This window comes from Pan paniscus, chromosome 17, assembly GCF_029289425.2.
Source record: "Pan paniscus chromosome 17, NHGRI_mPanPan1-v2.0_pri, whole genome shotgun sequence".
Classification (NCBI taxonomy): Eukaryota; Metazoa; Chordata; class Mammalia; order Primates; family Hominidae; genus Pan; species Pan paniscus.
The window spans coordinates 32,213,900-32,235,602 of NC_073266.2; the positions used below are offsets into that span (position 1 = coordinate 32,213,900).

Below are 21,703 nucleotides of genomic sequence, written 5' to 3' on the forward strand. Positions count from 1 at the left end.
AATTAGAGCATATCTTCACCACTTTTTCAAATAGTGGCATTTGGAAACTTCAAAAGCCTATGGGAAGCAGAGAAGGTTATTTGATACTATTGTGTTCAGTAAACATCATATTTTAAAATTAATACAAATTATTCTAAGAAAAAAGAGGGAAATATGAAGATGATAAGGGAAAGAAAACCTCCCTGCACAACAAAAGACAAAAGCACAAAGGAAAGCTAGTTTCCTGGGCCTTTGTTATGAATATAAACTGTGTGACAGTTGCCGTATATTTTTACAGGCATTTGATGGCTTTGTCCAGAGGCTAAGTGCTGACACCTGTAGACTTTGCTGTTGCTAAACATAGAAGTTTTGACAGTGGCTCAGTCCTATTTGGTGTCCTGTTTCTTTTTGTGCTTCTTCCCCTGCTGGTGCTGCGTTAGAACGGGCCAATGTCTAAAGAATTTCAGGTTGGAATGAAGCTGGAGGCCGTGGACAGGAAGAACCCTTCCTTGGTGTGTGTGGCGACCATAGCAGATATTGTTGAAGATCGCTTACTAGTGCATTTTGACAACTGGGATGATAGTTACGATTACTGGTGAGATATGAATGTGTGTTTTATTTTTGTGTATTCATATGTTTGATGTTAAGAATTTGTTTTCATTCTAGCACTGTTGCTCTTTTTGCTGTTCTAATAGTGATGAGCATTAGGAATTTGGTGGTTGACTGTTCATTACCTTCTCTTCCATGTGAATTACTGAATTAAAGAGCCCTAGAAACTTCTCCATCTGTAGAGGTTACCCAGTGAAGCCTCATCTGAAATAATATAACCTGTTCAGGACACTTTGCTATATTTTGTCTAATTTGTGAGGACAGCATTTCTGTGAAGAGGAAGCTAAAAACTTCCAGCATTTTTTTTTTTGTCTAAAAAATCTTAAATATACCTTATCACATTTTTGAAAGGAAAGATTCTGGGACAATGGGAGTGAATTCTTCGAAAGCCTATGGGGAGCAGAGAAAATGTATGCTACCATGCATGCCATTAAAATAACATGACATGAGTTGAAAGGGTTTTTTTTTTTTGGATTAAAAACCTGAAATATGCAAGAGGTCATGGCAAAAATAATTTTTATAGCATTTCTCCACATATGTCCCTCCACATATGTCCCTGCCTGAGGCAGTGGTTCTTTATGTGCCTGATGGGCCCTGTCTTCTCCTTTGAACTCAGAGGCAAAGCAGAGAGGTATTGTTGTATATGTGTCTTAGGCAGAATATTCTGGGTTCTTTGAAAAGGACAGGGAGGAAAGATGTCATCTGGAGTCTGATTGGACTGTCCTATTAATATTTTCTCTTGCTGCCAGCAAGAAGTGGTAGAAGTTTATTAAAATGCTCACTCACTTTTTTGGGAACATCACTGGCAGCTCATTCAGGCCCTTGGCAATCCTCTGTTAATTTTATACTTTTTTTTTTTTTGAGATGGAATCTCGCTCTGTCGCCCAGGCTGGAGTGCCGTGGCGCGATCTTGGCTCACTGCAAGCTCCGCCTCCCAGGTTCACGCCATTCTCCAGCATCAGCCTCCAGAGTGGCTGGGACTACAGGCGCCTGCCACCACACCCGGCTAATTTTTTGTATTTTTAGTGGAGACAGGGTTTCACCATGTTAGCCAGGATGGTCTCGATCTCCTGACCTCATGATCCGCCTGTCTCGGCCTCCCGAAATGCTGGGATTACAGGCGTGAGCCACCGCGCCCGGCCAATTTTATACTTTTAAATTTCAAGAAGCTTATGTGAAAGAGGAGCTTGGTAACAGCCTACTAATACAGTACTGAAAATTCCTTCTAATTCTTTCCAGCTATGAAGTACTGTTTTCTGTGGTATCTGTTGATATCCAGAATGATTGTTACTCTTGAATTCTTTCTCTGGCATTAAGTAAAACGGAATGTAATATAGAGTTCTGTTTTTGCAGGTGTGATGTTAATAGCCCTTATGTCCAGCCAGTTGGTTGGTGTCAGGAGAATGGAAGAACTCTGATAGCACCCCAAGGTGAGTGGACTGCCTGGGTTTTCTTTGAAGTCATCTCTGTGTGAGTGGCAGTCCTCATTTTTATTTTGTTTATGAAGACCAGATTTTAATACATATCTATTTAATATGATAAAAACACTGTGTGAGATTCTGTTGACCACCAAGTGTCTGAAACCTGCATTTCCTTACCCATAATGAAGACGAACTGTGTTTATAAAGATGTATTAGGTGCTGGGTGTGGTGGCTCATCCCTGTAATCCTAGCACTTTGGGAGGCCAAGGTGGGCGGATCACCTGAGGTCAGGAGTTCAAGACCAGCCTGGACAATATGGTGAAACCCCATTTCTACTAAAAATACAAAAATTAGCTGGGTGTGGTGGTGGGCACCTGTAATCCAAGCTACTTGGGAGGCTGAGGCAGGAGAATTGCTTGAACCTGGGAGGCGGAGGTTGCAGTGAGCCAAGATCGTGTCACTGCACACCAGCCTGGGTGACAGAGTGAGACTCCGTCTCAGAAAAAAAAAAAAAAAAAAAAAAGATGTACTAGGCAGCCATTGAAACAAAGTTGCTAAAAATTTTTATCCAACTAAATGAGTACCATTGTTGAATACTCATACTTAAACTTAAACTACTTAAGTTTAAAACTAGCTATTTCTACTTACATAATTTATCCAACAACTTAATTCATTAATTGAATGCTATGATTATTAAATATAATTAACTTTGGAGTTCAATGTAGAAGTGCAGAAATCTAAAGCAGTGAGACTAACTTAACCGTGGGTCTCCAAACTTGCCAGACTTCCTTCCCCAAACCAAATTAACATCTTAGCTAAACATTTAAATAAGGACTCTATCTAGTTAGTTATTTTTTTCATTACAGAAATGTTATGAAATATTTAGAGACTTGCTCTGTCAAATCCCTTTGTTTTTTAATTTAAAATGAATTAGAAATACAGGCTGTATAATCTTAGTATTTTTAACACAAGTGTTCAAGCAGACAGATATTTTTTTCAATAAAAAATGTACAGAAAGAAATGTAGAGTAAGGGATGTGCCATTCCAGAATGGAACAAATGTTGTTTTGATTCAAATGATTCATACTTTTGCTGTTTTTTAATGTTTTCGCCTTAAATATAGAAAAATATTAGGACTTCTCATCAAATTCTTGAATTTAGTGAAGATAATTTCAAGAATTAAAAACGATAAAGAAGCCAAATCAAAATCACAAATTATTCAAAAATGCCTCTTTGGTCTAGAAAGGTTTATGAAATATTTAACACCTTAAATTTTAATTTTGATATACAGAGAGATTTGGAGTCATTTGTTTTATTTTTCTGTAAAAGTGGCTAAAACTAACTTTAGAATGATGTTCCTTAAGATGAGATGAAATGCTTGTCAGATCTCAGAGTGTGTGGTTTGAGTTGGTGTGCCTAGAGACATGGAATGCTTCTTCCCATTTTCATCTGGTGAAATAGCTTCTCCTCTGCTTCCAGCTTATTCTCACTACACTTCATGAATAGGCTCAGTGTGTAAGTCTCTTGGCGTTGTGTGAGCCTAGAAAAATTCTGCGCAGCACATTTGGAATTAGAGGCCCAGGATTATGCCATCATTAACATGCTAGTTCTGTCTGCAAAAGCATTGCCTAATCTAAGGTCATAAAGATTTGTTACAAAAGACTATTATTTCCCTATTGTCACCCTTATTGAAAATCCATTGCTCATAGAGTGTGAGTTTATTTCAGGTCTCTCAGTTCTTTTTCGTTGGTTCGTATGTCCAATTTATACCAGTATCATGCTTTGATTACTGTAGCTTTGTAGTAAATTTCCAAATTGGAACGCATGAGTCCTCCAGCACCGTTCTTTTTCACAATTGTTTTTGCTCTTCTCAGTCCCTTGCATTTCTATCTGAATTTTAGAATTAACTTGTGAATTTCTGCAAAAAAGCCAGCTGGGGTTTTGATAGTGGTGCACTGAGTCTGTAGATCAATTGGTGGAGTATTGTCATCTTCACAATATTAAGTTTCTCTTCCCATGAACACAGGACTTCTTTCCATTTATAAAGGCCTTTTAAATTTTTCTTTCAATTATAATTTGTAGTTTTCAGTTTACAAATCTAGTACTTACTTTATTAAATTTGCTACTATTTTATTCTTCTTTTATTGATGTAAAATTCACACAGCATACAGTTAACCATTTTAAAGTGTGCAATTTGGTGGTATTTAATGTATTCACAATGTTATGCAACCACCAGCTCTCTCTAGTTTCAAAACTTTTTTATTCCCTGTAAAAACTTCTGTGATTATTAAGTAGACATTCCCTATACCCGTCCATACCCCTATTTCCCTGGCACCTTTAATCAGCTTTCCGCCTCTATGACTTTGCCTATTCTTGATATATTACATGAAAGGAATCATACAATATGTGACCTTTTGTATCTAGCTTCTTTCACTTGACATCGTGTTTTCAAGGTTCATCCAAGTTGTAGCATGTCTCAGTACTTCATTCCTTTTTATGGCTGAATAACATTCCATTGTATGTACATACCACAGTTTTTTTACCCATCGATTTGTGGATGAACATTTGGTTTAGTTGTACCTTTTGGTTATTATTAGAAATGCCACTGTGAGCATTCATGTACAATTTTCTCTGTGGACATACGTCTTTATTTCTTTTTTAAAATTTGTATTTATTTATGTATTATACTTTAAGTTCTAGGGTACATGTGCACAATGTGCGGGTTTGTTACGTATGTATACATGTGCCATGTTGATTTGCTGCACCCATTAACTCGTCATTTACATTAGGTATTTCTCCTAATGCTATCCCTCCCCCATGCTCCCACCCCACAACAGGCCCCGGTCTGTGATGTTCCCCACCCTGTGTCCAAGTGTTCTCATTGTTCAATTCCCACCTATGAGTGAGAAAATGCGGTGTTTGGCTTTCTGTCCTTGGGATAGTTTGCTCAGAATGATGGTTTCCAGCTTCATCCATGTCCCTAAAAAATGACATGATCTCATCTTTTTTTTATGGCTGCATAGTATTTCATGGTGTATATGTGCCACATTTTCTTAATTCAGTCTATGACTGATGGTCATTTGGGCTGGTTCCAAGTCTTTGCTGTTGTGAATAGTGCCGTAATAAACATACATGTGCATGTGTCTTTACAGTAGCATGATTTATAATCCTTTGGGTATATACCCAGTAATGGGATCGCTGGGTCAAATGGTATTTCTAGTTCTAGAACAGCACATACCTAGGAGTAGAATTGCTTGGTCATATGGTTAATTCTATGTTTAACATTTTGAGGCACTGGCAAGTTGTTTTTCAAAGTACCTACACCATTTTATATTCCCACCAGCAATGTATTATAAAAAGGTTCCTGTTTCTCTACATCTTGGCAAACCTGGTTATTTTCTGTTTTCTTGATTAAAACCATTCTGGTGGTTATGAAGTGGTATCTCATTGTGGTTCTGATTTGCATTTTCTTATTAACCAATCATGTTGAAAGTCTTTTCATGTGCTTGTTGGTCATTTGTATATTTTCTGGGAGAAATGTCTATTCGGGGCCTTTGCCCATTTTTCAACTGGGTTGTCTTTTAATTATTATTTAAATATTAAGTCCATTTATCAGTCTTTATTATATTATCTATATATTATTAATTTATTACTACTGTATATCATTATATGTTCTGAATTTTAAACCCACATCAGGTAGATGATTTGCAAATGTTTTCTCCCATTCTACAGGTTGTATTTTCACATTCTTAGTAATGTCTGTTGATCTACAATAGGTTTTAATTTTGATGATATCCAATTTGTTTATTTTTCTATGGTTGCTTGTGGTTTTGGTATTAAATCTGAGAACTTATTGCCAAATTCGGAGTTATGAGGATTTAGCACTATCTACCAAGAGATTCTCCCACCTTACCCTCCCAAAGTGCTGAGATTACAGATGTGAGCCGCCACACCTGGCCAATAGATCTATTTTTATTTGATTTTTTGGGTATGAAATGAGGAAGAGGTTAAACGTAATTCTTTTGCTTCTGGTTATCCAGTTTTCCAACACCATTTGTTGAATGGTCTTTGCATCATTGTTGAAATGGGTGTTTAGGTTCATGTCTGGACACTCAGTTCTATTCCATTGGTCTCTATGCCTATGCCTATTCTTACATCAGTATGACATTGGTATCATTATTGTAGATTTGCATTTTATAACTTTATTTTATAATTTTAGTTGAAGTTACATTTTATAATTTCAACTAAAACTTCAACGAAGTTCTGCAACTTTGTTCTTCAAATGTTAAGACTTTGTTATGAGAGTTTTCTGTCTATCTAATATCTTTTTGTCATTTTATAACTTCAACTAAAATTCCAGCAGCTTGCTTCTCCTGAAGGAAGAAAAGGTTCTGGCATATGTTTAAGCCTTCTCTAGAAAGGTCCTGAAGAGAGTAGCTAACACCTGGAATTTGGAATTAAGTTTATATCAGTGAAAAGCGTCTTTATATTTTATCATTTACATGTTTTAAAAACTGACCTCTCTCTCTCTCTCTGTCTGAAGAAGCTCTTCTATCTGGAATCTGTGAAACTTAGAGTATACACCAGAGGCAGCTCACAGATCGGCACATGCTGTTCTACTTTCAAGCACTTTAATTGCTCTCAGAAGTGCGATTACACACACACGCATACACACACACACACACTATAGCAAATATAGCAAACACTTTTTTCTGACAACAGTTGGAAACAAATCACTGAAATGAACAGTATTTGATCTTGTTACGTTTTACTATAATTAAACACACTCTCTGTCTCTCTCCATACACACACACACACACACACACACACACACACACACACACACACACACAAAATCAAGCAGCCCTAGCTCTAGCCTTGTCTTAGGAAAGGGAATATCTGAAGATCATATTCGTTGGTTTTCCCTTCTAAATCTGATGTTTAAACTCCTACCCGTGAACCACCTGAGTACACAGCATTCTATTTTCTCGTCTCAGGGCCCCTTCTACTATCTCTGGCTCCAAGTATTTCCCTCTTACCCAGTTAGTAGAGGCCTAACATCTTCGGTGCACTCATGTTTTCACACAATCCTAGAGGACATCATGATCATTACTCATCACAAGCTTTAAGAAATTTTGTTTACTGCTGGGCTTTAATCATCTTCACCAAATTTTACTCACAGTTCCCTTGAATATATTTTTGTTACACTCCACTATCTTGCTCATACCTTGATTAAATGGCTGATCTATTAAATTTTCATTTTGAATATCATCTAGCAAATGGGAAGTTGCCTGGAGTTTAATGAAGGTCTCTGTGAAGGGTGAATCCCCTTGCAATATCATAAGAAGAAACCCTTTTACAACACACTTGAGTCTGTCTTAAAGACAAATAACATCCGTGGATGAATATGTTAAATAACAAAACCTTTCTGTTTGTCGTTCCCCCTGTTTTTCGTTCTCGTTTTTCTTGATGCCCAATATGTCAGTTAACTTCAAATACTTACCTATTTTGATGGCAACTTTGTGAAGTTGTTGTCAATTATTTCAGTTTCATAGGTGAAGATCTGATATCCAGAGAGTCAGGTCCCTTGGCCCAGGCCTTCCACGTGTGTGCTGATTTTGTAGCAGGCCCTGTGAGTTGACATCAAGAACTCCGTTGCCCTTTCCTCTTCACAACACCGCTTGAAGTCCTATACATGGCTTCTGAGAAGGAAGGGAAACTTTGAGTGGAGCTGTGGGAGCACAGGGAGGGAGATGTTAATTCTAACTTCTTATTTGGACAGCTTCATATTGGAAGTCATGTTTGAATTGGTCTTTGAAGGGTGTGTAAAATTTTAGCTGAGAAATGGAGTGGAAGAGAATATGAGGTAGAAGGAACAGTATGCACTAAAGCAAGATGGCATGAAGTTGCCACCATACTTAGGAATTATGAACATTATGAATGACATGCTGGGCTGCAGTGTGTGGATAAGGGAGGGAAATAGGAGGTGAGAAGTGATTTAGAACACATTAGGCTCAGGCTAATAGTGATTGACCTTGTGAATATTTTTACTTTATTTAAAATTTGAAATGATTTTAATGATTCAGAAGAGTTGCAAGAATTGCAGATAGAATGCCTCCCTGATAAACCATATGAGATTAAGTTGCCAAAATGAAAGTTTTGCCAGTCACCCAGCAGTATAGTTTATAAAATAAAAGAAGCAAACAGAAAAACCTACAGATTTAATCCGTGATCACATGTTGCATTTATTAGTTTTGTCTCCTTTGCATCCTTCGATCTGTAACAGTTCTTCAGTCTTTCCTTGACTTTTCTGACCTTGGTATTTTTGAAGATTACAGACCAGTTCTATAGCATGCCCCTCACTTTGGGTTTGTCTGATGTTTCCTCGTGATTAGATGTGGGTTATGCATCTATGGAGGGGTGTCCCAGAGGCAATGCTGAGTTCTTATTGCACTGTATCAGGCGGTATGCAAATTCCGTCTCTCCCTTTCCTGTTTGTGGTCATTTTGGTCACTTGATTAAAATGGTGTTTGCCAGGCTCCTCCACTGTAAAATTTCTCTTTTTCCCTTTGTAATTAATACATATTTACTCGGGAGTTACTTTGAGAATATGTAAATACTCAATTTCTCATCAAATTTCACCCACTAGGTTTTAACATTCATTGATATTTATGACATGAATTAGTTATTAGTATGATGTTTGCCAAATGGTGATGTTCTAATTTCATTATTCTTTCTATATTTACTAATTGGCTTATCCTTTTCTGCAATTTCTTTCTTTCTTTTTTTTTTAACTTACAGTGTTATAGAGTCCTGGATCCCTATTCACTGTTACTATCATAATGTAGAACACTGGTAGGGGGAGGTGGGACAGAAAGGTTGGTGAGCCACCTTTTGTGTCATCAGGAAGCTGACAGTCAACTGAGGACTATTTGTAAGCTCAGACATAACTGGTACAGGGATAGCAAGGTAATTAATCAATGACGTAACACCTGGCTAGAAAGCATAAGAAATGCTTCATGGAGAAAATTACATGATGGTATACTGCCCTATAGCAAATTACCACAAACTTGGTGGCATAAAACAATACAAATTGATTATCTTACAGTTCTGTAGGTCAGGAGTCTGAAATGGGTTTCACTTCGGTTTTGGAATATTAATAAGGAATTAGCAGGTTAGGTACGTCGAGGCCGTATTATGAAGGGTCTTTAAAAGCAATAATGAAGAATTTATGGTCAAAGATATGATACAACTGTGTTTAGGGATGTTTTATTTGGCAATAGTAGGCCAGATTAGAAAGAAAGAATGGGGAGAGCAATAAGGATATTCACGATGTGTGGAAATGAGGGGCAGGGACCTTACCCAGGGATATGAGAATGGGGCTAGGATGATGTGTGAGAAACTTTGAGGTTGCTACGTATTTTATTTAGAAAGTGACTGAATAAGGAGACATGTATGAGCTCTTTTGTTCAGTTTTCTGTAGTCTTGAGGCCTCTGTGAATTGATGGGCTAGAGAACTAAATTTAGTTCCTGACCTTGTAAGGCTCTCTTTTCTTGCAAATACCATTTTGTTCCACAGTAAGTTCATTTTACTATGATAGCAAAAAGCCACCCAAAACAGGGAAAAAAGTAAACTTGCATATTTTGCTAACTGGGGGAAAATTTTCTGTGGCCATTTGATACCACATGTAATATTTTTTATATGATTGTGTTTGCGCCTCAGGTAGACATTCAGCTACCACAAGTCTCACAAGACCACTTTACTGCAATTCCATCAATAGGGGATACCTGCAGCTGCAACATGATATATCATTGTCTTCCTTGTCTTTAACTTGATTGCAAATCGTGTCACCATTTCCCCAAGGCGTTTCACAGAAAGTGAATACCCTATACATTTTGTAGAAACATTGTAAAAAGATACTGTTCTCTTTCTCTGTAAAGAGTGCTCAGTCAGCCAAATTCTACTCTTTATGAATCAAAGTTTATTTTACCTTTAACAGTCTTACACATAATCACGAATGAAGTGAAGCTGTGGACTTCACATAAGTCAAATTTCTTTAAAATAAAAGTTAAATATATTTTTAATGTAAAATTGTAGGAAACTTATAAAATATGAAACATTATAATGAGTAAATTAAAAATATTAATTCCATCACTAGATAAGCTTACCATTATCATGCTATTATATTTTTCCAATCATTTTGTCTGTTTATTTGACTATATATAGGTAATTTAAAATTAAAATTGTGATCTTATTGCTAATACTGCTTTTATAACCAGTTTTCTTTACTTGGAAATATAATTTGAGCATATTCTCTTTCTTTAAATAGTCTTTGAAAACCTGGGTATTAATGACTGCATATTTATCTCTTACGAGTACATCACAGTTTCATCAAGTTTTTCCTTTGTATTGGATGGCAACATTTTCTTTTTTATTTTATTTTATTTTATTTATTTATTTTTTATTATTATACTTTAAGTTCTAGGGTACATGTGCACAACGTGCAGGTTTGTTACATATGTATACATGTGCCATGTTGGTGTGCTGCACCCATTAACTCATCGTTTACATTAGGTATATCTCCTAATGTTATCCCTCCCCCTCCCCCCACCCCACGACGGGCCACAGTGTGTGATGTTCCCCTTCCTGTGTCCAAGTGTTCTCATTGTTCAATTCCCACCTACGAGTGAGAACATGCAGTGTCTGGTTTTCTGTCCTTGTGATAGTTTGCTCAGAATGATGGTTTCCAGCTTCATCCATGTCCCTACAAAGGACATGAACTCATCCTTTTTTATGGCTGCATAGTATTCCATGGTGTATATGTGCCACATTTTCTTAATCCAGTCTATCATTGTTGGACATTTGGGTTGGTTCCAAGTCTTTGCTATTCTGAATAGTGCCACAATAAACATATGTGTGCATGTGTCTTTATAGCAGCATGATTTATAATCCTTTGGGTATATACCCAGTAATGGGATGGCTGGGTCAAATGGTATTTCTAGTTCTAGATCCTTGAGGAATCGCCACACTGTCTTCCACAATGGTTGAATTAGTTTACAGTCCCACCAACAGTGTAAAAGTGTTCCTATTTCTCCACATCCTCTCCAGCACTTGATGTTTCCTGACTTTTTAATGATCGCCATTCTAACTGGCATGAGATGGTATCTCATTGCGGTTTTGATTTGCATTTCTCTGGTGGCCAGTGATGATGAGCATTTTTTTATGTGTCCGTTGGCTGCATAAATATCTTCTTTTGAGAAGTGTCTGTTCATATTCTTTGCCCACTTTTTGATGGGGTTGTTTGTTTTTTTCTTGTAAATTTGTTTGAGTTCATTGTAGATTCTGGATATTAGCCCTTTGTCAGATGAGTAGATTGCAAACATTTTCTCCCATTCTGTAGGTTGCCTGTTCACTCTAAAGGTAGTTACTTTTGCTGCGCAGAAGCTCTTTAGTTTAATTAGATCCCATTTGTCAATTTTGGCTTTTGTTGCCATGGCTTTTGGTGTTTTAGACATGAAGTCCTTGCCCATGCCTATGTCCTGAATGGTACTGCCTAGGTTTTCTTCTAGGGTTTTTATGGTTTTAGGTCTAACATGTAAGTCTTTAATCCATCTTGGATTAATTTTTGTGTAAGGGGTAAGGAAGGGATCCAGTTTCAGCTTTCTACATATCGCCAGCCAGTTTTCCCAGCACCATTTATTTAATGGGAATCCTTTCCCCATTTCTTGTTTTTGTCAGGTTTGTCAAAGATCAGATGGTTGTAGATGTGTCGTATTATTTCTGAGGGCTCTGTTCTGTTCCATTGGTCTATATCTCTGTTTTGGTACCAGTACCATGCTGTTTTGGTTACTGTAGTCTTGCAGTATAGTTTGAAGTCAGGTAGTGTGATGCCTCCAGCTTTGTTCTTTTGGCTTAGGATTGTCTTGGCAATGCAGGCCCTTTTTTGGTTCCATATGAACCTTAAAGTAGTTTTTCCCAATTCTGTGAAGAAAGTCATTGGTAGCTTGATGGGGATGGCATTGAATCTATAAATTACCTGGGGCAGTATGGCCATTTTCACGATATTGATTCTTCCTATCCATGAGCATGGAATATTCTTCCATTTGTTTGTTTCCTCTTTTATTTCGTTGAGCAGTGGTTTGTAGTTCTCCTTGAAGAAGTCCTTCACATCCCTTGTAAGTTGGATTCCTAGGTATTTTATTCTCTTGGAAGCAATTGTGAATGGGAGTTCACTCATGATTTGGCTCTCTGTCTGTTATTGGTGTATAAGAATGCCTGTGATTTTTGCACATTGATTTTGTATTCTGAGACTTTGCCGAAGTTGCTTATCAGCTTAAGGAGATTTTGGGCTGAGATGATAGGGTTTTCTAAATATACAATCACATCATCTGCAAACAGGGACAATTTGCCTTCCTCTTTTCCTAATTGAATATCCTTTATTTCTTTCTCCTGCCTGATTGCCTTGGCCAGCACTTCCAACACTATGTTGAATAGGAGTGGTGAGAGAGGGCATCTCTGCCTTGTGCCAGTTTTCAAAGGGAATGCTTCCAGTTTTTGCCCATTCAGTATGATATTGGCTGTGGGTTTGTTATAAATAGCTCTTATTATTTTTAGATACGTCCCATCAATACCTAATTTATTGAGAGTTTTTAGCATGAAGGGTTGTTGAATTTTGTCAAAGGCCTTTTCTGCATCTATTGAGATAATCATGTGGTTTTTGTCTTTGGTTCTGTTTATATGCTGGATTACGTTTATTGATTTGCGTATGTTGAACCAGCCTTGCATCCCAGGGATGAAGCCCACTTGATCATGGTGGATAAGATTTTTGATGTGCTGCTGGATTTGGTTTGCCAGTATTTTATTGAGTTCTTATAAATAATGATCGGGAGGAAATCCTTTCAAAAAATTATATGTGTTATTTTTTATGACTGTTGTAAGTAAAATTACTAGATTACTGAGTATGGAAAAAAATTTTAAGTATTTCATAAATATTTTCAGAGTATCCTCCATAAACTTTTTTTTTCTTCTGATAACAATATTAGAAAATTCAGACATAACAAAATAAAATGAATAAAACTGGATTTTTCTAAGCGTAGGCACAATTTTCTGTGAACCTTGTGTGAGCAAGGACTATGTTTTGCTCACATATTATTCATGACTCCTGCTTCATAAAATATGCAATAAATCATATTTATTTTATTAAAATATTCTAACTAAAATAATTCGTAGATTGAATCAGTAATACAAAAACCTCCTGACAAAGAAAAGCCCTGCATCTCTAGGCTTGACTAGTGAATTCTAGCAAACATTTTAAGAACCAGTACCACTCCCTCTCAAACTTTTCCAAAAAACAGAAGATGAGGGAACACTTCCTAACTTATTTTATGAGGCCAACATAATTACCGTAATACCAAAGCCAAACAAAGAAACAAAAAGAAAACTGTAGACCAATATTCTTCAGGAACACTGATGCAAAAATCCTCAATAAAATACTAGAAAACCCAAAATCAACAGTATATGAAAAAGATTACATACACCATAACCAAGTGGGATTTATTACTGAAATGCAAGGATGGCTCAACATATGAAAATTAATCAGTGTAATATACCACGGCAACAAAATGTAGAGAAAAACCACATGCTATCGCAATTAAGGCAGAAAAGCATTTGACAAGATTCAACACCCTTTCATGACAAAAACATTCAACAAGGTAGAGACAGAAGGGAACTACCTCAGCGTAATAAAGGATATATATGAAAACCCACAGGGAATATCATACTCAATGGTGAATGTCTGAAAGCTTTTCCTGTAAGATCAGGAACAAGGTAAAGATACCCACTTTCATCACTTTGTTTCAGCATAGATCTAGCCTGACTAATTTGGTAAGAAAGTGAAATAAAAGGCATCCTAATGGAAAGGGAGAGGTAAAATCATATCTGCTAGAAGCCAAAATTATTATGTGTGTAGATAACCCTAACATAAAAAAATCTGGTAGAACTAATAAGCCAATTCAACAAAATGGCAGGATACAAAATCAACACACAAAAATCAGTTGCATTTCTTTACTGTAACAATAAACAATCAGAAAGGGAAATTAAGAAAACACCTCAATTTGCAGTAGCATCAGAAATAATAAAATACTTAGGAATTAACCAAGAAATAAAAGATTTGTACACTGAAAAGTATACAACATTGCTGAAAGAACTTCAGGGTGACACAAATGAGTGGAAAGGCATGTTCGTGTATTAGAAAATGTGATATTGTTAAGGCATCCCATTACCAGACTTCAAACTATTCAAGTCTACTGTAACCAAAACAGCATGGTACTGGTACAAAAACAGACACATAGACCAATGTAACAGAATAGAGAGCCCAGAAATAAAGCCATACACCTACAACTATCTGATCTTTGATAAGTAGGCAAAAACAAGCAATGGATGGAAGGACTCCCTCTTTAATAAAAGGTGCAGTGATAGATGGCTAGCCATATACAGAAGATTGAAGCTGGACCCCTTCATTATACCATGTACAAAAATCAACTCAAGATGGTTTAAACACTTAAAAGTAAAACCTACAAGTATAAAAACCATGGACGATAACCTATGAAATACCATCCTGGATATAGGCCCTGGCAAAGATTTGATGACAGAGACACCAAAAGAAACTGCAGCAAAACCAAAAATTGACAAATGGGACCTAATTAAACTAAAAAGCTTCTGCATAGCAAAATAAATTATAAAGAGTAAACAGCCAACCTACAGAATGAGAGAAAATATTTGCAAACTATGCATTGACAAAAGTCTAATATCTGGAATCCATAAGGAACTTAAACTAACAAGCAAAAAACAAACAACCCCATTAAAAAAGTGGACAAAGGACATGAACAGACATTTTTTCAGAAGACATATATGCAGCCGACAAGCATATGAAAATATGCTCACTCATTAGAGAAATGCAAATCAAAAACCACAATGAGAGACTATCTCACACCAGTCAGAATGGCTATTATTAAAAAGTCAAAAAAATAACAGATGCTGGTGAGGTTGCAGAGAAAAGTGAACACTTATACATTGCGGGTGGGAATGTAAATTAGTTCAGCCATTGTGGAAAGCAGTGTAGTGATTTCTCAAAGAACTCAAAGTAGTGTTAGTAGTATTACCATTCAATCTAGCAGTCCTGATATTGAGTATATACCCAAAGGAATATAAATTGTTCTTCCATAAAGACACATGCATGTGTATGCCCATCTCAGCACTATTCACAATCTCAAAGACACGGAGTCAACTCAAATGCCTGTCAATGGTAGATTGGATAAATAAACTGTGGTGCATATTCACCATGGAATACTACACAGTCATCCAAAAGAATGAGATCATGTCCTTTATAGCAATGTGGATGGAGCTGGAGACCATTATCCTGAGTGAACTACCAGAAGAGCAGAAAACAGAATATCCCATGTTCTCACTTGTAAGTGGGAGCTAAACACTGAGTATACATGGACAGAAATAAAACAACAAGAGACACTGGGGGGATTCTTGAGGGTGGAGAGTGGGAGGAGAGAGATCAAAAATCTACCTGGGATAGTTTTTACCTCTCTTATTACCTGAGTGATGAAATGATGTTTACACCAGGCCCCTGTGACATGTAATTTACCTGTATAACAAACCTGCACATGTATGCCTGAACCTAAAATAAAAGTTTAAAAAAAGTCAACCTACCCTAAGCGATATAAGCAGATTAAACTTAATCTTTATCAAAATTCCAAAGACATTTTGAGAATAAAAAGAAAAATCCATTCTAAAATTTATATTGACTCTCAAGGGACCCTGAATAGTCTATACAATCATGAAAAAGAACAAAGATGGAGGACTCACACTTCCTGATTTCAGAACTTACCAAAAAGCTACAGCAATCAAAACAGTGTGGTCCTCACATGGGGATAGAGATGGAATAGAGAGTGGAGTAGAATAGAGGGCTCACAAATACACCCTTGCAGTTATGGTGAAATGATTTTCAACAAGGGTGCCAAGACTATTCAATGGGGAAAAGAGAGTCTTCAACAAGTGGTGCTGGGAAAACTGGATATTCACATGGAAAAGAATGAAATTGGACTCTTATACAAAAACTAACTCAAAATGAATCAAAGACCTAAACATAAGAAAACCTAAGAACTAAAACTATTGAAATTCTTAAAAGAAAACATAGAGAAAAAGCTTCATGACATTGGATTTGGCAATGATTTCTTGAATATGACAGCAAGGGCACAGGTAACAAAAGAAAAAATAGACAAATTGGACTTCATGAAAATTAAAAACTTCCATACATCGAAGGACAATGAGTATCAACAGTGTGAAAAGGCAGCCTACAGAGTGGAAAAAATTTGCATATCATATATCTGATAAGGGATTAATATCCAGGGTATATATAGAATTTCTAAAACTCAACAATAAAAACCCAAACAACCACAATTTAAAAAAACTTGAAAAAAATTACCCACATACTTAGTTGTATTACAAGTCTTATAGATGAAAAACAGCATTCTTCTTCCCAACAGGGGCAAGCCTGTTACTTTTGATGTTTGTCACTGTGTTCCTCAAGTATGTGTTCATACAGCTCCATTTTCCAGTACTGTCTCTTAATTTCTACTATTCACACAAACACTAACTTCCAACATTAATATTTAATTTTAAAAATATTTAGTGCGTCTATTATAAGTATGAAAATTTTTTTAGCTTAGAGTTTCCTGTGATTCCATTTTCTTTCTTCTACCACTTTTATTTTCCCTGGAGTTAATAGTTACCTATTTGCCTTGTGTAGTTTTCTGTTTCTGGTATTAAGTCATTCTCACATTCTCCATCAGAAGAAAATTCAGATTAAAAATATTTTCCCCTCAGAGCTTTGAAGATATTGCTTTGTTGCTTTCTAACTTCAAGTTAGGCGTTTGACGTCACTTCTGATCCTTTGTCCGTGACAATGACCCCCACGTGCCCTGCTCCTGGAGGCACTCAGGGTCTTCTCTCCCCCCACCTCCATGATGGGACATTTCACAGGCTCTCCTGCGGCAGGAGAAAATACAGTTTTTCTGTAAGTGTGTGGTGGTGTTTCACTGTGGTTTTGTTTTGCCATTTCCCTAATAATTAATGATCTTAAGTAACATTTCATGTACTTATATGCTCTCCTTGAGTTAAATATGTATTCAAATCTTTTGTCCATTTTTTAAGAATTATTTTTCTTATTATTGAGTTTTGAGAGTTCTTAATATATTCTGGAGACAGTTTATTTACCAGATATGTATTTTGCAAATATTTTCTCTCAGTCTGTGGTTCATCTTTTCATTTTCTGAACAATATTGTTCAAAAAGCAGATTTAAAAAATTTTGATGATGCCCAATTAATTAATTTTTAAATGAGTCTCAGCTTTTTTGTGTACTAAGAAATCTTTTCCTATCAGAAGTTCACAATATTTTCTTTTATTCTAGTGAAGTTTTATATTTGTGGGTTTTACAGTGAGATCTTTTTATATATGGTGCACTGTAGGGGCCAAGGTTTGATTTTTGTTTGGCATATGGATTTCAAGTTGTTTCAGGAACATTTGTGGAAAACACTATTTGTTCTCCTTTGAATTACCTTGGCATCTTTATGGAAAATTAATTGACAATGTATGTCTAGGTCTACGTTTGGACTTTGTATTCTGTTCTATTGATTTATGCCTGTAACTTTACATTAATACCACGTTGTCAAGCTTATATAGCTTTACAGTGGCCTGTATCAGATAGTGTACAACTATTATGTGTCAGTTTTGAAAAAGCTGTTCTTGTCCTGGCATGATGGCTCATGCTTATAATCCCAGCATCTTGGGAGGCCAAGGCAGGAAGATCGCTTGAGGCCAGGAGTTTAAGACCAGACTGGGCAACATGGCAAGACTATATCTCTATTAAAAAAAATTAGCTAGGTGTGGTGGCATGCACCTGCAGTCCCAGCTACTCAGTAACTGAGGTGGGAGGATTGCTTGAGCCCAGGAGTTCTAGGCTGGAGTGAGTTATGATTTGATTTCCTTGCAGTTTATTGATTTTAACACCCATATTTGTGAAGGATATTTGTCTGGAGTTTTCTTTTCTTTAATTTTTAAAACTGGTTTTTGTATCAGAAAATGGTGATCTCATAAATGAGTTGGAAATATTCCTCTCTTCTTGTATATTTTCTGGAACAGCAGGTTTAGAATTAGTATTATTTATTCTTGAAGTATTTGGTAAAAGTCATAAGTGAAGCCATCTGGGCTTGAGGTTTTGTTTCTGGGAAGGTTTTAGCTATGAATTCAATTTTGCTAATTTAATTTTGTTATCAAACAATGTACTTTGTATTATTTCAGTTCTTTAAAACATAATTTTCCCCTCCATGGCTCAGAATGTGGTTTTTCTTGTGAATGTTACACATCCATGAAAACAATGTGTATTTTGCTGTTGTTGGGTGGAGTGTTCCATCAATAATCAATTAGTTCAAGTCGGTTGAGTGTTGTTCATGTCTTCTGTGTTCTTACCAATTTTCTGTTTACTTTTTCCATTGATTACTGAGAGAGGATTAAGTCATCTGTAAGTGTGGATTTGTTTATTTCCCCTTTTTATTCTATAGTTTTTTGCTTTGTATATTTTGAAGCACTCTTATTAGGTGCACACACTTATAGAATGATTTTATTCTCTTAAAGAATTGTCCCCTTTATTTTTATGTATTTTTCTTTTTCATCCCTGGTAACATTTCTTTAGCCATTTTAACTTTCTTTTGATTAATGCTTGTATTGCATATCTTTTTCCATACTTTTTAACCTACAATTTACCTACTTGTATATTTATATTTAAAGTGGGTTTCCAAAAATATGTAACATATTTATGTGTAATACTGAATTTAAATCCCTCATCTTGGTGTTAGTGTTCTATTTATCCATTATGGTTTTGGTTTTTTAAAATATTTTCCTGACTTTTTAAAGATTTTATTGGGTATTATTTAATGCTTCCATTTTACCTTCAGTATTGACTTTTTAATTATGCCTCTTAAAAATATTTATCAGTTGCTCTACAGTTTATGATATACCTATTATCGCAGTCTACTTTATTATATCACTTTTCCCACAGTGTGAGAAATAGTATAGCTGTTCCCATAGTACAACAGTTTATTTCCATTTTCTTTCCTGCCATTTCTCCTCTTGTTGTCTTTAGTTCTAGGTGACTATTTTTCTTATAAAATGAGCAAATAAGGAAAACATGAAGTAAAAGCAATTTTACCTTCTATATGTTCTATATCACGTAAAGGCTGTTACCGTATTTGTTTTAGATTATGACATTATCTTTTGTTTATTTTTTATTTTATTATTATTATTTGGAGGCAGAATCTCACTCTTTTCCCCAGTCTGGAGTGCAATGGTGCGATCTAGGCTCACTGCAACCTCTGCCTCCCAGTTGCAAGTGATTCTTGTGCCTCAGCCTCCTGAGTAGCTGGGATTACAGGTGTGCACCATGACACTCAGCTATTTTTGTACTTTTAGTAGAGATGGGGTTTCGCCATGTTGGCCAGGCTGGTCTCAAACTCCTGACGTCAAGTAATCCACCTGCCTCTGCCTCCCAAAGTGTTGGGATTACAGACATGGGCCACCACATCTGGCGGACATTATCTTTTACAGTGATTTATATTAAGCAGGTGTATTTTATTTTTACCTTTATGTTCACCATTTTCAGCACTTTTTATGTCTTTGTATATATCCAAATTTCCATCTGGTGTTATGTTCCTTCTCTCTGAAGAACTTTCTTTATAATTTCCTGTAGCTTAAATTTGGTGGAAATGCATTATGTCAGTTTTTATTTGCCTGGAAAAGCCTTTATTTTGCCTTAACATTGTACAGACATTTTTGCTGGGTATATAATTCTGGGTTGAAAGGTTTCCTGTTCATTTTTTTTTAAGGTGTCACTATCTTCTGACTTGCATAGTTTCTGAGTAGAAGTCTACTGTAGTTCCTATGTTCCCCTTAATTTTTTTTTTTTTTAGATAGGCTGGAGTGCAGTGGCACGATCTTGGCTCACTGCAACTTCTGCCTCCCAGGCTCAGGCACTTCTCCCACCTCAGCCTCCTGAGTAGCTGGGACTACAGGTGTGTATGACCACACCCAGTTAATGTTTGTATTTTTGGTAGAGATGGTGTTTTGCCATGTTTCCCAGGCTGATCTTGAACACCTGAGCTCAACCTATCCACCTGCCTTGGCCTCCCAAAGTTCTGGGATTATAGGCGTAAGCCACTGTGCCTGGCCACCCTTAATGTATTTTTTATTTTCCTTGTGCTGCCTTAACATTTTTTCTTTACCTTTGGTGCTCTGGAAGGGAGCTTTCTCCAGTTTTGTGCTTCACTTCTAACCTTTCCCTTGAGCACTTGGGCAGGCCCATTATTCCAGACTGACAGGCTAGCCCCACTTGGCCTTTAAGTCTTTACTAAAATGTAAGCTGATTTCTTTTTACCCACTTGTATAGAATCACTGCTTCCTCGTATGCTCTGCTACAGGCAAAATACTTTGAGTTTCTCTATCTGTCCCTCCTTGGATTTCTCTTTACTTTGTTGCTTTGGAACTTTAGATCTCCTGTGGGCTCAAGAAAGTTTATGATCATTGTTAGGGAGTGAGTAACAGTCTTCAGTGGCTTTCTACATTCTACACAGAAATGGGAACACTCCCCCCTACTTTTCAATAGCACTCTTATCTTATGGATCCTCTGTGATCTCTCTAAGGATATTCAATAAAGGTTTATTTTTAAAACTTTTTGGTTTAAATCTTCCTCACTTTATATTTTCCTTGTGTTTTTTTTCAAATTTCCTTTTTTATTTGTTTTTGTATCTATTTATTGTGGTCTTCAAATATCTAGTTCATCTTAGTTATACTTTGATGTTTAAGAATAAGCTCCTGACAAGCTGGGTAAAATCTCTGGGTGCCCTGATGGAGCTTGTCAGCTTGTGAGCCTTCCTGTAGGGTGTTCAGATGGAAACCACGTGTTTTGTTTCTACACCCCCAAATAACATAACTAGGACTCTTGGGTCAGTTTCCACAGGCAAGGTTCCTCCATTCCTCTGACTGGTGTGTATGGTGAGAATGGATGACTTGGGAGGGTGCTGCTAGCTCTCTGAGATCCTGGCCATGGGAGTGGGTAGAGAGGTCATTGTTCTATGAGTGGGTTTCATTAGTGCCTAAGATTTCCACATCTGTAACTTCTCTGTTTCAATCTATCTAGAGATTAAAACCTCCAGCCTTTTGCCTTAACGCATGAGCGATAGTTCCCCAGTTGTGTTGGGCAAGGTAGGGGTCTATCAAGGGTCTATCGTGGGGTCTATCAAGACTTTAAGACCAGCGTCTGTGTTTAGCCCCACACTGCTGCCATTAGAAATATTTGGTGCCTGCAATTCCCAAGCTTTCCTGGATTCTATAACATAAACTAGCAACTTCTTACGTTAACAGATTTATGTGTTCTTCTTTAACAGATTTATGTTTTAGCTTTGTAAAGTTTTGTTAAGTCAGTTTTCATTTGTTGGTTTCTTTTTTACACTTCCAGGGATTTTTGTTGACATTTCTCATTTGCATTTGGCTTTTTACCTGTTCGCCTTGTGGCTTTATGTCTTCATATTAGTTTTGTTTTTATTTTTATTTTTTGCATAAATAACATTATATT

General features: G+C 36.5%; 1 protein-coding gene across 7 annotated transcripts in view; it reads left to right on the forward strand.

The window, feature by feature from the left end:
- L3MBTL4 (L3MBTL histone methyl-lysine binding protein 4) overlaps positions 1-21,703 on the forward strand; it is a 476,247-nt gene that overhangs the window by 185,712 nt on the left and 268,832 nt on the right. For all 7 annotated transcript variants that reach the window (XR_004667534.3, XM_055102573.2, XM_034943563.3 and 4 more), the window contains 2 exons: positions 420-574; positions 1,942-2,018. Coding sequence is in view for 6 of the 7 variants with exons in the window: in XM_055102573.2 (XP_054958548.1) it covers positions 420-574; positions 1,942-2,018 (232 nt within the window). In the remaining variant the exon portion in view is untranslated. The remainder of the gene's footprint in view (positions 1-419; positions 575-1,941; positions 2,019-21,703) is intronic.